Consider the following 15,581-nt stretch of genomic DNA (forward strand, 5'->3'; position numbering starts at 1 on the left):
TGACTCAACGAGGCCTTCCGCTCCGGAAATTCGGGAATCGGGGCTTATTGCATATTAATGGCAACTCTGGGACAGTCAAATGAGACAGTTTGTTATAATGCTAATTATAGCAAAGCACTCATGTTGTGGTTTGAGTGAGTCAATTATGTGTGTGTTAAACTATAAATACATCTTCCCCCCAACCTCGGCTGCGTGGGACGTAATTTTTATTTAATTTCTTGGATACATATTTACCTGAGCATAGCCCGGTTTCCCAGGTAAATATGTGTACTCATTATGGTCTGTTTGGATAAATAATCCATATTTTATAACTGTACAGGAAGTAATTATTTTCATATTTTGCTTTCTTTAAGCCAAAAAAATTAAATGCTGTGTGTCCATTCCTTAAAATAAAATAGATGCAAAAGTTGGGGCAATACGAGAATAAAGTTTTCATTGTTTTGGTAGAAACTGAGAATATTATTCCAGATTTTGATCTTGTGTTTATCCCAGAATAACTCCATTAAAGTAAGCAGCGTTATTCTGGATTTACTTAGATGCAAATGGGATGTGAATTTGGCCTCTGCTCCTTAGTCTCCCTTCCTTCATCATGAGGCTCCTGTAAGCAGTTCACACACAATCTGTGCTATAAATGTCATTGTCACGTGTTTATCATTTGGAAAAATAATGTATTTCAGCTACAAAAATTAACATATCTGAATTTTATGGTAAGAAATTTAATGCCTTAGACAGTCACAGAATGGTTTGGGTTGGAAGGGACCAAGAGATCGTCATTGTGGTCCTGTACATTTTAGGGAACTAGAGCAAACTTTCACATCCGATATTTCTGCCATTGTTTTATGTGATATTTGGAAAAGCTGTGTTGTGTTATCACCATGCTAAGGTCAGGTTTTCTAACACTTTTAAGCTCAGTGGGGCCAAACTCAGCCCTGGCATAAATCCATTAACTGCAATAGATTTACACCAGAGAGGAATATTGGCTCGTACTTGGTAATTTTTTTTTTTATCCAGCTCTTTGTATTTTATGTTAGAAATATAAGTAGCTTGTGTGCCCTCAAACTAATCAGAATAAGAAACAGTTTTGCTTACGCCAAAAAATAGAACTATCGTTTTTCACATTCTTACATTTTTCAAGTAAGATTGTATTACTGTGACTCCTGAATTCCTGAAATCTCTCTGGTCTTGGTGACTGCAAGGGCCAAGAGGGAGTTTCAAGGGGAAGCTCTGAACCTCTTCACGCAGTGTGTTTTGTGTTGTGAGTATGAGATACAGTTAACGTTTTGTGTGCCTGTGATTAGTGTGGAAAAAAATTAATGCAGTCCAGTATTATGATTTATGGACTGAATCTTTTGCCCACTGAACACTTGCCAAAATGAAAATCTTTCCCCCCCCCCCGCCCCTTCTTCTTTGGATATTAGAAACAGCTACTGTTTTTGTTGATCTTTTTAACTTCTGAATAGGCCTATTTCAAGTCATAGCAGCATGGGAGCTGAGATTAATAATATACTTATTCAGCCAGTGATACTGAGTGAAACCATTGCTAGTGTGAGCACGAAGGATAGGATTTCTTTAAATTATTTTCAGGTGCATTAATGCATTTCTATGGAATAATATACAGATATTTGAACATAAATTAAATTGCTGTTTATTGATCATGTTGCAGGTGTGTATGAATTTTAATATCATGAATTTTTAAAGGTGTCTCTCCTTTTGATAACTTTTGTACTGTGCTTATGATCAGTTTTCCATCACAGGGTAAACAAGGATGAAAGGAAAAAAACCCTATGATTAAATCTTGCTTTTTGGACAATGTTTTTTTAATTTTGAGGATAAAGTATATTCCTTACTGGGAAGCATCCTTCCCATCCCACCATATCTACAGCATCACGATTTACACTTAAACAGGTTGTCCAGAGAGGTGGTGGATGCCCCATACCTGGAAACATTCAAGGTTGAGACTGGACAGGGCTCTGAGCAACCTGATCTAGTTGAAGGTGTCCCTGCTCATTACGGGGGGTTGAACTAGAGGAACTTTAAAGATTCCTTCCAACCCAAACCATTGTATAGTTCCATGATCATTTTGGGGATGGGAGCAAATCCCATTAACTTCTTTTGTGCATTTGGGTTGAACCTCCTCAGCTCAGCAGTTTGATAAATATCATTGTACTAATTTCTAACCAAGGCTACAAGGTTTCTGGCCCTGTGCTAGTTTTGATATGATCCATTAGTGTACAAAACAGCCTGATTTCCTGCACCTACTGAAGGCTGATGGAATTAGTCCCTTAGAAAGAGATTTTTGCTCTTTCCAGCACAATTTGAGGTGTTTAGGGCCTTAAGAGGCAATGGAGTTGAGGACATTCCATTGCTTCTCACTCCTTTGGCCACCTCTTACCCATTTTCATGGCATTCCTTGCTCAATCCCATCGTTATCACAGCTGAAGGACCTGGTCTACTCAATAGGGTTTTTTAATTCCATCATTAATAGAGTTGTTTTTTCCTATCAATTCATTTTCTTTCTCCCGGATGAAATAAGAGCACGCCTAAAAAAGTTCTTCATGTGAGTCTGGTTTGTACTAATGCTAAGTGAAGTAAGGGTAGAATTTCTTTCAAAAAATACTTAGGTAAGCTGTTTAAAATTAATATTTGTTATTGTAAAAAATTGGGAGAGGGATCAGCCACCCTTCCACAGTTGCAGATAAAGTGCTATGGCAAGAATTTGGCATTTTTACATTGCCTGAGAGAATTATATGTTCATTTTCTGCGCTAAGGAAAGAAAAAAAAAGGGGCTGCAGTGCTTTTTTAAAAGCAATCATTTTAAATATAAACAAAAAAGCTTTTGCTTGAGATTTGTCAAAAGTCTTTCAGGCTTTTCATGAAATTGTTTTTCACTTCTTGGCGAACAAGAACCGAGTGAGTGACACCTTTGAGAGTCCCAGCTTGTGTGTTAGTGCACAGCCTGTATTTTGCTATTCAGGACCGTGCAAAATATTATCTGAATTTATTTAAAACAAATCCCAGTGAATAAAGTTTTGAACACTGAAAAAGCCATCCTAATTTATTCATTTATTTTAGTTGCAGCAAGCAGCTGAAGTTTCTCAGATGAGAGGAGCTCGAGTCATCTCTGCTGAAGATCTTCTGTTCTTAATGCGCAAAGATAAGGTACAGTAACAAGACAGAAGTTTTTATTTACATAATCACCTGCTTATTGTGTTTTCAAGTGTTTGCTTAACCTATGGAAAAGGAGTCCATCATCATGGATAGCTTTATTTAAAAATATAGCTACTCTGGAGTTGAATCTTATTGTGCACAGTGCAGTCATTCTATATTTTAATTAAGTCTTGTCTTTTCCTGTAACTTCAATTATCAATAGATTTTTTTTCACAAAGCTCTAGGGTGGGTAGTGCACCTTCGAGCTCAAAACAATTTCTTAATTAGGTAAAAATATTGATCTTGATCCTTTATATTCCTTTTATTAAAAGTCAATAATTCTAATTTCCCCTTGGATATGCAGGGTGTAGATGTGACATTTGACAGTGTGACCATTAGAGTTTTGTCATTTAGACTGTAAATTATCTTTATTTTCTTTTATTTTTTCTGTACTATATCCCTCTAAAATCTCCAGATTTAGGGATGGTCTTACTTTCTCTGAATAGTAGCAGGTCAATTAAAAAAATTAGTTTTCTTTCCTCAAATTTCAAAATTCTTAGAACATTATTGTCAACTATTTTTATCTACATTATTTATTCTTCCTATATCTCCTTTTCTTCCTTAGTTCCTCACTTTCCCTCACCCTTTTCTCTCCTCTTTGTTTTTCTTTCCTCATTTGATAGTTGAAACCTGATGACCAAAACGATTTCAAAACTAAAAACCACTAACACGTGAAAACCAATTGCAGTTTCTTTATCTGATATGAACCATAAGACTGTACTGAAAAGAGCAGTTAATATGGATGTCAAAGTTCATGGAAATATGCATTTCTAGGCTTGAATTTCCAAACTTCAGTAAAGATTTTGGAGTGCCCTAAAGAAACCTTATCGCTGAATTTCTCCTTTCTGAAAGTCAAATCCATTTCTCTCTCACAGCAAGATACCAAGGAGTTCAAATAAACAATATTTAATGTTTAATTTCTATTTACCTTGAGGTATTTTCTGTGTATGGATTTTCTGCAGAATCAAAAATTATGAACATTTTAACAATTATATTTACTGACTAATGATTTGCACATTACAGTTAGTTTAAATAAAAAAATATTATACTAATTAATGTAAATGTATTTTTTTCTCTCAGAAGAAGCTTAGAAGACTACTTAAATACATGTTTTTTCGAGACTACAAATCTAAAATTGTCAAAGGAATAGAAGAAGATGACCTCCTCGAAGGTAGAAAAAAGAAATTACTTAATTTGGGAGAGGCTTGATGTTTTATAAATATGCTGAACAGCTCAATGCAAAGTGTTGCTAGCTTGCTTAATAGTTAGAGACACACAACTAGTGTCTTTAGAGGAATTTGTTTGAAAATCTCTGCTTTTGCATTTGAAATACTTCTAAAGTGGGCATCTACCACCTGCAATAGAATGAACATTTGTTAAATTATTGTCAAAAGGTTTTGGCATATTTAAAAAAACATCCATAATCTGAAGTCATTGAATACTAATAAATGACCTGGGTCTTTTTTTTCACTGTGGTTTAACATTTTATACTTTGAATCTGTAACGTAAAAAATGGGAAACACTTCTGTTTCTCCATTCCATGAGCAAGTCACTGATTTTATAACCAATGCATTTAAAGGAAAAGCTCTTTGAATTAAAAATATATTAATTTATGCCATATAATTTGCTGGTATAAGGTTTTGTTGATTTATATTGACATTAGATTTAACATTTCCGTTGTAAAAAGTCAAGTTAAAACTTATCATAGCAAATCTAAACCTTTCCATACTGTTACAACATCTAACAATGTCCATACACAACTTTTTGTATTTAACTTATTTCCTTTCTCAGAGCCTTTTATTATTTTTTCCCTTACAGTGAGTTCCTTGTATTTGGTTCCTCTGAGCATCCACACTGATGTTAGATAAACATTGTACTTCTTACTTTGACTTAATCAAGCTGTGGATAAATTTTTATCAAGTCATTTGAGATTTAATTTGCCTGTGGCATTTTATTTTCACCACACATGAAAAGGTATCTTTTCATGCAAGTAATGTGGCAGTATCACTTCTTACCTGACAGCTTGGGGTTTTAATACTTAAGCTTGTGGCACTACTTAAAATGAATAAACAATTTTCCTAAGTTGTTTATATGCTCATGAAATGCTTCCTAAACACAGTTTATCCTGAAATTAAAGTTGCATTTTCTGTCAGGCTTTGGTAATTGAAGCCATTAATTTTGTTTTGTGACTTTAACGCTTTTGTAGCTGCTCTTCTGTTTAGAACAACAGAGATCACCCTGCCAGGGTTCTCCAGGTTTTACTGCAGAGCAGTGGTCCATCACCTCTGGAACTGCATCCTAGTGTGTGTTAGGGTTTGCTTTAAGCTGTAGGTAATGAGGATGTTCTGCATGTGTTGAGGGAAGAGCATTTCCTCTATATATTCTGCTCTATGAGTGAGGTTCTTTTGTGCAACCAAAGAGAGGTAGTTTCTTTTACATCTGTATCTGCCGTGGATTCTTTGGTGAGAAGTAATGATATAGGAGCAGCAGGTTTCTCTAGATCATGAAAAAGCTGGGTTATACCAGAAAACACTAAAGGTAATTTTTTACCATCACTGCAGAGTAGTGACCTTGGTCAGGTAGCACAGCTCGTTTGGGGGAACAGTAAGAACAGGCCCTTTTCTGCATTGTACTGATTCTAAAACATCAGTTGATGTTTGGGGAAGCCAAATAAGTTTGTTATTCTTTTCCTGTCTTCGTGAAGACAAATTCAACAGTAATAACACCAACAAAAGACAGAAGCTTGCTCAAGACTTTCTCAACTCCATTGACCAGACTGGAGAGCTCTTAGCCATTTTTGAAGATGATGAGATTGATGATGTCAAGCAAGAGCGAATGGAGGTAATTCTTTTCTTTCAGCTCCAACAGAGAAAACTGTGAAATATTTCATACATCATGTTGGTCTGATGCTTTTTTCATGCTGCATATTAAATCATTGGTACATGTTTTTTTTCCTTTTGCCCAGATGGTGTAAAGGAATCCTATTTCCATATTTTTCCTATTCCTTCTAATGTTTCCTGATATCTAAGCACACATGCTGAGAAGGAAGATTACAAAAGGGTAGTTATGGATCTTTATGTCTGCCATGTATTTGTATTTCCTTTCTGTAGAAAGCAGATTCTATTTATAAACATTTCACACACATTTTTCACAATCATTTTTTTCTTTTGCATTATTTCTCTCATTAGAAATTTGTTCAATAGCATTTGAGGACTCTTTTCATATAACACAGCTGAAACTAAAATATTCTGTGCAAACATACTTCAGTATAAGCTCTACTCTCTGTCCTTCTTTCAAGTCCCATTTTCTGATCTATGTAGTTATGAAAAGTTTTATCTACATTACAGAATGCAGCCCCACGTCACTCTCATAAAGTTCAGTGGAATCAAGAAGCAGCACAGCTCTGGTAGCACGAAAGTCTGTGGTTTTGGCTAAATTTTCTGTAGATGGACAGGACTACCCTGTCTTTTTGATAGTTTTGTCTATCACCCCAGTTCATGTTTAATTGCTCAATTCCTCCTTGTGTCTTCTGTGGGCAACTAGATGTCCAGGGCAAAACTGTGCTGGGAGCACACTCACAGTTCCAGACTAACATTTAAGCCAATTTCTATCCATTTTTAGACAGCAGTATAGAATACATGGCTGTTGGAAATTCATTATTTGTAAAGTGGTTTTTATACCCTTTTGGTGGGTGCATTGGTTGATTTTCTTCTCTGTGCTGAGATGGCTCATGTGTTTGGGAGTATTTGTGTGTTTAATTTTGCCTACTAGGACCTCATTTCTCTTTCAGGATTTCATGGAAAATTCTAGAAAATAATGAAGTTTTTATCCTGCTCAAGTTGTAATTCTACATTTTTTCTTCTTAATGGGACCTCTTTTCAGAACTGCGACATTCCCAATCTTGTTTCCTCTTCTTTCTCCCCTCTGGTGGGAAGAAATCAAAACCTAGTGAAGAATCCCTTCCCTCTAAAAATTTGGCAAGGAAGGAGTCCCATTTCCCCCCAGCTGAGAATTAGTGTCATCGAACAGTTGTTCCCAACCACTGTTTGTGTTTTGGAAACCGATGGTTTCTTTTCTTTAATTTCTTACTTATTTATTTATGCAAAATGTTTTGTTTTGCATAAAGGCAAAAGGCAGGCACATCCTTTGAGCTTGTACAGCATTCTTCTGAATGAATGGGCTATGTGCTTGGCTTTAGATTCTCTTCTATCATTCTGATGTAATAGTTTTCTGGTCTAAAAAACTACACAATTTGATAAAAGTATGAAGTTCCTTGTTCTAGGCAAGGGCAAATCTGATTCTATGTTTGTCTGTCAAGGAATGTGTGTCTGTAATTAGATATTTGTCTTTCTGACATCTGACTACATGTTTTGTTTTTTATCACTAGACTGTAATTCATTAACTGTAGTGTGTGTATATATATACACACATATATATATATCAAGTAATTCTTCTCACTATTGCTTGACTTTATTACATATTGTGAAGTGTTGATATTTCCATGTTAAAAAAAAAGAAGAAAAAAAAACAAAAGAAAAATCAAGGTCTTATTTTATAATAGATTCATGAAGACAGTACTATGTATTTTCTTTCTTGTTAGTCTCTAAAACTAATGACAAAACATGAAAGACAGTTTGAAACATGCTACTCAAAATGTTTAATGTATTTTTGGCTTTGTTTCATTTGGGATTTTGTTGTCACTTTGAGGTGGGTGGAAAGGAATTAAAGATACTAGGAAATGTGATCCATTCCTAAAGGGAGAGTTGTTAGTGGATGGGCTAATCTCCTGAATCCCATTTGCTTTGTGCAGTAGATTGTTTAATCCATGCTAAGTTTTGAAGGAAGTCCAGTGGACACTTTAACAGTGTTCTTTGAGGAATTAGTGTACTTAAATCATGAACTGCAATCTAAAGGCAATGTTCCTTTTAGGTATCAATTACCTCAGAAATGTGTGGTTATCTTGGTTTGGACAACTGTAAATGATTTCAGTTCCACTTTGCCTTAGGCCAAAATCAGGCTAAGTTGTCCAGAGCAGATGATAAACATGTATTTCTGATGTCATTATGGACTAAACAGGATATGATTGTTTAGCAGTATGGTTTCAGTTATGATACAAAATGCAAATATTGTTTATGCTAATTTCTTTTAAAACATTTCATAAAATTAGAGCTAAGCCTTCATGTGATTGCTTGCAGTGCTGTTAGGTCTATTCCATATTTGTACCATGGAGGAGTAGGCAAAGCTTTGCTGAAAACATTACTAAAGGAGAACAAACAATTCTATACTTCTTTGACTAAAACACACCCACCAATGCTGTCATATTAGTAAGAAAGGGCACTCTTCTAGGATTGTATATAGAACTTACTGGTGTATCCTGTGATTTTAAATTGAAGCAAAGGGACTGTCTCTGAAACAGTAATACCAACAATGTGCAAAGGAACATGGACTACTCTTAAAATACAGGACAGAATTCAAGAACAAAATACATGTTACTTGTTATAACACATGATTATTTTATCAATATGTTAAAATTAGAAGACTTAACATAAAAATAATAGTACTAAATGGTGGCAAACCAACCGAGTGTATTGGCAAAATCAAAACAAAATAAAAACTGGAATAGCACCTCTGTCTCACCCCATAACAGTTACTGTTTTGCCCTCCTGAGGTAGCAGTAAAGCACTAGTGAAACACTTGTCCAAGTTAGGAACAGTTATAGATGGAATAAACAATTCTCAGTCATAGCTGTAATTGAACTGTGCACATGAAGGAGAGATGGATCATAGAAATCGTTTTTATAATGGTGACAGTCTCTTGAGCTACATGAATGGCAATGTCCCCACATTCTTCTTCCTCTGTACAGGTTGGGCTGTGGAATAGCCAGAGCTGATGGTGGTTGGGAATTCCCTTCCTTTGCCTGCTGTGTGACAGAATCCACAATAAACAAAACCTTGCAAGTGGATTGCAATTTGGCTTTCCTCTGTCTCTTAAAAATCATTTAGAGAGGAGAGTTATATTCCTCTGGGATATGGCTGAATGGGGGTGGGAAGAAGGAACATGTTCATTTAAAATCTTTGAACTTTTCCTTATTTGCGGTTCGGGTAGAGATACAATTTTGAGTGTCCTTATGTTGCTCCTCTGAACCTCTTGACTTCCTGTCCATAGTTAAACCAATTGCAGGTTTGGCTGTTATTTTGTGAATTGTAGCTCTAGTTCTATTTTTTCTGTTAGAACCACTATCAAATTCTGCATTTCATGTCACTAAAATCACAAGTGTAACTGCTTTAAAACTTCGGTCAACATAATTGCAAAGCTGAATTCCCAGTAATACTGGAAAGACCCATTTTTTATCGTTTATTTTATAGCTCCAATACCTCCCCCAGGAAGAAAAAGTCTTGCCATCAGGAATCTGGACTGACACAAAGGAATGCATAGAGCATCACGCTGTGAATGCTCTGTTTCACTTTTGTTCCCATAGGATTAGGAGAAACACCATTCATCTGTCACTGACTGCTAGTTTAGGGGTATATTTCCAACACTCATATGTTAAATGGCAATAATTCAGTTGCAGTAGCTACCATAATGCTTTCATAGTACATTGCAAGTTTGAATAAACAGTGGAGGGAAAATAACTTCCCTACAAGAATAGACTACCTTGAAAGCCAGCTGGAAGCCAGCAAAATAATAAAACTGAGTTATCCCTACTTTGTGGTTCTTTTGTGAGGGGTTGGAACTAGATGATCTTTAAGGTCCTTTCCATCCCAAAGTATTCTGTGATTCTATGATTCTGTGATTTGTGTATTGTCCTATGAATTACATTAGATATTTAAAAACTACAGATACATATTTTTATTCTAGGAAGTTCATTGTGGATGTGATTTTTCCAGTGTTGCTCACATATCTTTTCTTGGTGGGAAATCTGTACAAAGCTCACAGCAAGGCAATAAGCTCTGTGCAAAAAACAGTAGATTGCATTACAGTGTAGGTGTGTTTGGAATATATAGGTTTTTACATGACTTTTAATTACTCCCATTTAATTTTGTCTTTCTTCAGACACCGTTAATTTGTGTCTGGACAAGACACCTAAACACACCTGACTGCACTTTGGGATACAAGGAATTGTGCTCTGGAAAGTTCACTCTGGTTTAGTCATAGAAATAAGGTGGAAGTAATAGTAAATTAGGGAGTGTCCAGGAATAGACCTTCCTGCTGGAGTATCATCATCTGCTTTTGACTGGTCACATTTTGACTTGTGCCAGGTTATGTTGTCCCAAACAATGTGCACCTCTGGGCCCTCAACACAGGAAAGACATGGACTTGTTGGAGCAGTTCCAGAGGAGGCCATGAAGATGGAGGCTGGAGCACCTCTACTATGAAGACAGGCTGAGAAAATTGGGGGTGTTCAGCCTGGAGAAGAGAAAGATCCAGGGAGACCTTAGAGCACTTTCCAGTGCCTAAAGGGGCTCCAGGAGAGCTGGAGAGGGACTTTGGACAAGGTTGTGGAGTGATGGGACAAGGGGGAACAGCTTCAAACTGATGGAGGGTCAATTTAGATGAGCTGTAAAGATGAAGTTTTTTACAATGAAGGTGGTGAGGCACTGGCACAGGTTTTCCGGAGGGGTGATGGATGCCCCACCTCTGAAAACATTCAAGTAAGGTTTGACAGGACTTTGATCAACCTGATGTAGTTGTAGATGTTCCTGCTAATTGCAGGGAGGATGGACTAGATGGCCTTTAAAGGTCCCTTCCAACCCAAAATATTCTATGACTCCACGAACTCCTGGGATCCAGCAGAGCCAGGAGCTCTCTCCACCACACAGTTTGGATGTGGCCACTCTCTTTGGGATTCTTGGAGAGCATTAGCCTGGACACAGGTTGCTCTGTGGTGACTGCCCTCAGGCTGAGGTCATGGACCTTGGGTCTTTTAATTGGGAGAGTGAAAATTTGAGGGCATAATTCAGAAATAAACAGCTGTGAGCTCTTCTCTTCAGGGTGGATCTGAAAGATGGTGTTGAAGTACTCAGATTCATTGTACTAATTTGGAAAAGATGTACAAAGAAAATAAGCAGGAAATTATTTAGAAAGAGCTCTGAGGCCTTTCAGTACTACTATGCTCATTTCACTGGCAAAAATTATGCCAGTGTAAGTGCTGTGTGGGGTCATTACTCTTTAGGGAGTATCTGTTCCTGCAGGGTGTATCAATAACAAACTGGAATTTGATTTAAAAGCCCATATGGGAAGTACAGACAACACACACTTATTAGGAACTGCATGCTGGAAGATAAACTAAGATATTTTCTTTTACTAAGCATTGATTCTCAGAGCACATCTTTTTTGCTATCTAATTTTGATGCTAAACTTATTTTTCTTCTCAAAGAATTATTTTTTTACTTCTTTTCTGATTTAAGATTTTTGTCAACAAAATCTATATTTTGGGATGGAATCTTTGCATTTTGTTGAGCGATGTCTTCTGTTATCTCACAATATGGTGCCCTAATGTAATAATTTATTAATTTTTAGAATCACAGTTTATAAGTCCTAACCCTTTTTTTTTATTTTAACAGCTACACCCTATGAAAGAATGTGTCTTGGGGTAAGATTTGACTGCAGATGAAAATGTTAAAATTTGGTTTGTGTTTTTGCATGTGAGCAGAAATCTGCCACTGTCACTACTGGAGACCCCAGCAGTATAAATAGTGGAGTTTGGAGATTTATTCAGCTGATTAGGTGTTTGTATCTTCTTTACAGTGGGCTACACAGTTCTGTGCCCTCCCCTGGGTGCATTTATCTTGCAGGGAATTCCTCTGCGTTGTCGGTGACCATTCTGCTTCTATCCTGGCCCTACGTGGGCAGTGGAGGCTGAAAGACTCAGATAAAAAGTATTAGAAGTAGAAGAGGCTTGAATTTTGAGGAGTTAATAAAGGGATGGAGTATATATGCCTACAGGTACGTGAGGTTGCTCAGATTCACTTGAGAATAGGAGTGTAATCCCTGGAGTTTTCTGTGCTGTCTTCAAAATATACTCTCACAAATCTGTCATCTGTTTGTCTTGCGCTGCTCCACGTCCAGGATCACAGCGTTCTGGTGTTACATCACTTACACCAATTACTCAAATTTCTTTAAACTTATAGAGGACAGGTTTAGATTAAGTATTAGGGAGAAATTCTTTACTGTGAGGGTGATGAGGCACTGGCACAGGTTATCCAGAGGAGCTGTCTCTGCCCCATCCCTGGAGGTGTTTAAGGTCAGGTTGGATGGGGCTTTGAGCAACCTGGTCTAGTGGAAGGTGTTCCTGCCTATGGCAGCGGGTTGGATGGAAATGATCTTCAATGTCCCTTCCAACCCTAACCATTCTAAGATTCTTAGTTATGGCCTTAAATTTTAAAACATTAAGTTTTTTCAAACAAAGAAAATAGAAAGTAATGTTCCTTATTCTTTACCAAATATTGTCCAATATAGGCAAAGTGGTAGGACACAGAAGGACAAGCCATACCATTAAAACTTTATGTCTTATACATTATTTATTGATTAAATAATTGCAGCCCTAAATATAAATCAATATCATGCTCACCCACGAGTCCTGTCAAGATAGGAGGAGATTGTCTTGGATTTGGAAAGGGATTTTTAGTGGCTAGGTAAGGTACTCAAAGAGGAGTGGGAAAGTTCCTCCTCAAGGACACTACACTCTTGGGACACTGATTGAAAAAACCCAAGATCTCATTTTCCCAGCCCTTAAGCTGCTCTGAGAGCTCAGTGCATCACTACAAGTTGGGCTGAATTTCACTTAACTGTACCTGCCTAAAAGTTTAAACATCTCAGTAACTTAGACTGTCTTCTGTACTCAGAAATGAGAGAGAAACAATCCAGGGAGAAGTTAATTTCCTAGATGAGAGGGAAAAATACCTTTTCTTTACTTTTTATTTTTTTTTTCATTCCCAGAAACATCTTAAGTTACATTTAAGTGTAGTTCATCAGATGTTAGGAAAAGTACTTCTGGTGCCTTGGGGTGATTCTCTTTGGAGACTCAGGTTCTGTGTATGCACTGGGACCTTGGTGGTACAATAAAAAAATGTAACAATGATCTATAATAGACTTTAAGGTCACATCAGCTCCCTATTTACTATTTAATGCTTTTGATATACATAGATGCCAAGATTAAAAAGAATGTAGATGAAACATCAATCAAGACAAAAGCCTTTATTCTCTAGGCAATGTTTTCTTTTTTTTTTTTTCAATATTGCAAAATGGAAGTTGTGAATGCAAATATAGAAGGAATTAATTTCACTGCATCAGTCCATTCAGGGTTTCCAGATGAGTGTGAAGAGAGCACAGCAAGTAGCGTCTCAACTCTAAATTTGCTGTCTGGGCATCAAAGTATTTGTAAGCATTATTGGGTATAAAAATAAGCCTGCTGGTATTAATGGTTTCTCTGATTACACATTGCTTGGGAATGTTTGGGATAGTGGGAAAACACTGTTTCTCTTGGGTAATGGTTGAATTGGTTAAAACTAAGCAGAAAATAAACAGAAAGAGTTTTTCCTTTTTATCTATATGCCTGTAAATGTTGTGTCATTCTTGTTGGAATGAGAAAAAGCTCCTGAGTGGAAAAAAATTTCTTGTTACAGCCAGCATCCATAGACTTTTTTCACTGCTACAAATTTTAGATTATTGGGTTTTTTTCTCACGTTGGGGTTGCTTGCTATGGTTACATAAAGTGACCTATTTGTTTGGGTCTTCAGTCCTGTTAAAATATTGGGTTTTTTAGAGCATTTCAGTGAATGTTGCTCATAGTTCAAGTTTAGGCAGTTTTGCTGGGAGGGCAAGGTGTTATTTACTTTTCTGTCTTTTAGTTCTTTGAGTATTTTTTTGCCACTGTTTACTTTCTCTGAGGAAGAGGAAGATTCTGGGCTGTTGTATTTTGTATTTTTGACACCCAAACAACTGTGTTTTAACTTAATTTTTGGAAGGAAACTTTATATACATACATTATTTATATCTCTGATTAAATGTAGACACACATACATATAAACAGTATTTCCATGGAGAATTTGATTAGGAGCCAAATATAAGACTAACAAAACATTCTCCTTCCAACTGTATTTAATACTGTGTTTATTTGTGATCCTGTGTGTAACATGTTTGTTGCTTATGTATATTAATCACCATGTATTGGTACTCAAAATACAGTTATTGTTTATGTCAACTTTGAAGAATTGGGAACAAGGATCAGTGGTAAAGTCTGACAAAGATCCATTGGTAGAAGGTTATTTTAATTGCTATCATCCTTTAAAGTAATTAAACAAATTGGTGCTGATAAAGATTTGCCTTTCTGAGGTTGTGTAGAGATGCAATAATGCAAATTTTTTACAAGACAGGATGTAATTCTGAAGCTTTGAGGGGGTAGTTATTTTTTCAGGTCTTTGAACCTTTACGTAGCAAATCGCTAATCTTTGAAGCTCCATTAAGCCTAATAGTTAAGTCTTTACTGACTGAAGAAGAAATGACAACTGTTTATTTCTTAGGGTAAGATGTTAACCAGGTCTACACTGAGAACAGTTCTATAATCTCGAGCTTTCCAGAAAGAATTCATCGCTCGAATAAAACCATTTTCAAGACTGTTTTGCACGGGATTTACAAAGCTCAAAAGGAAAATCCATGGAGTTGTAAGATGAATGAATGAATTACTCTTGACATTCCCTGTTGTCATGTCTTGCAAGGAAGAGATTTTCTATCTTCACTATTGTTAAGAGCAAGACTGAAACCTCAGCACAGAGACCCTTTTTTTGGCATAAATCTTCACAACCACCCCATTCTCTCACTCCCACCTGTGAAGCTCCATGGGGCAGGAGCACCTTGAGTCATCAGCCACTGTTTGACTAAGTTCCAGTGTGCACTCCTGGATTTCTCTTTCCTTCCATTTAAGGATTCATATCACAAAAAGTTCTGTGTGGAAGAAAATGCTATCTTGTAACAAATTCAGACAATAGAGGAAGGTTCCCTATGGCATGAAATAGAAGGGGATTTGATGGAGTTCTGCTTCAACTGCTGCAGAAAAGAGGGGTCTGAGATGTAACAGGCAAGGTCGTGGATTTAACAGGTGAGAACAGTCACAAACCAGTATTAAGGAAAGGATTTTTTCCTGCTTAATCCATGAGGGCTCATACATGCCCTCAACCTAAGGCAGTGTCAAGTTCATTTATCTGTAGTTTCATTTATCTGCCGTTTCGAGACATGAAAGGTGTAGAAGAGAAGCCCCATTTTCCTCTCCTTACTCTCTATATCCACTGAGGGAACAACACTGCCCTTCTCAATATTAGACTCCAGCTGTGAACTACACCCTAGTTTGAATCAGGCCCATGGGTTAGCCTTGCAAA

General features: G+C 36.7%; 1 protein-coding gene across 11 annotated transcripts in view; it reads left to right on the top strand.

The window, feature by feature from the left end:
- Nucleotides 1-15,581, top strand: part of SUPT3H (SPT3 homolog, SAGA and STAGA complex component) — a 266,154-nt gene that overhangs the window by 175,507 nt on the left and 75,066 nt on the right. For 10 of the 11 annotated variants that reach the window (XM_027723068.2, XM_027722737.2, XM_027723391.2 and 7 more), the window contains 3 exons: nt 3,073-3,159; nt 4,288-4,378; nt 5,912-6,048. In XM_027723068.2, coding sequence (XP_027578869.1) covers nt 3,073-3,159; nt 4,288-4,378; nt 5,912-6,048 — 315 coding nt within the window. The remainder of the gene's footprint in view (nt 1-3,072; nt 3,160-4,287; nt 4,379-5,911; nt 6,049-15,581) is intronic. The other variant, XM_039387279.1, reaches the window with a different exon arrangement.

Source organism: Pipra filicauda, unplaced genomic scaffold (genome assembly GCF_003945595.2).
Source record: "Pipra filicauda isolate LSUMZ 115617 unplaced genomic scaffold, ASM394559v2 scaffold54_size4384275_pilon, whole genome shotgun sequence".
NCBI classification, from domain to species: Eukaryota; Metazoa; Chordata; class Aves; order Passeriformes; family Pipridae; genus Pipra; species Pipra filicauda.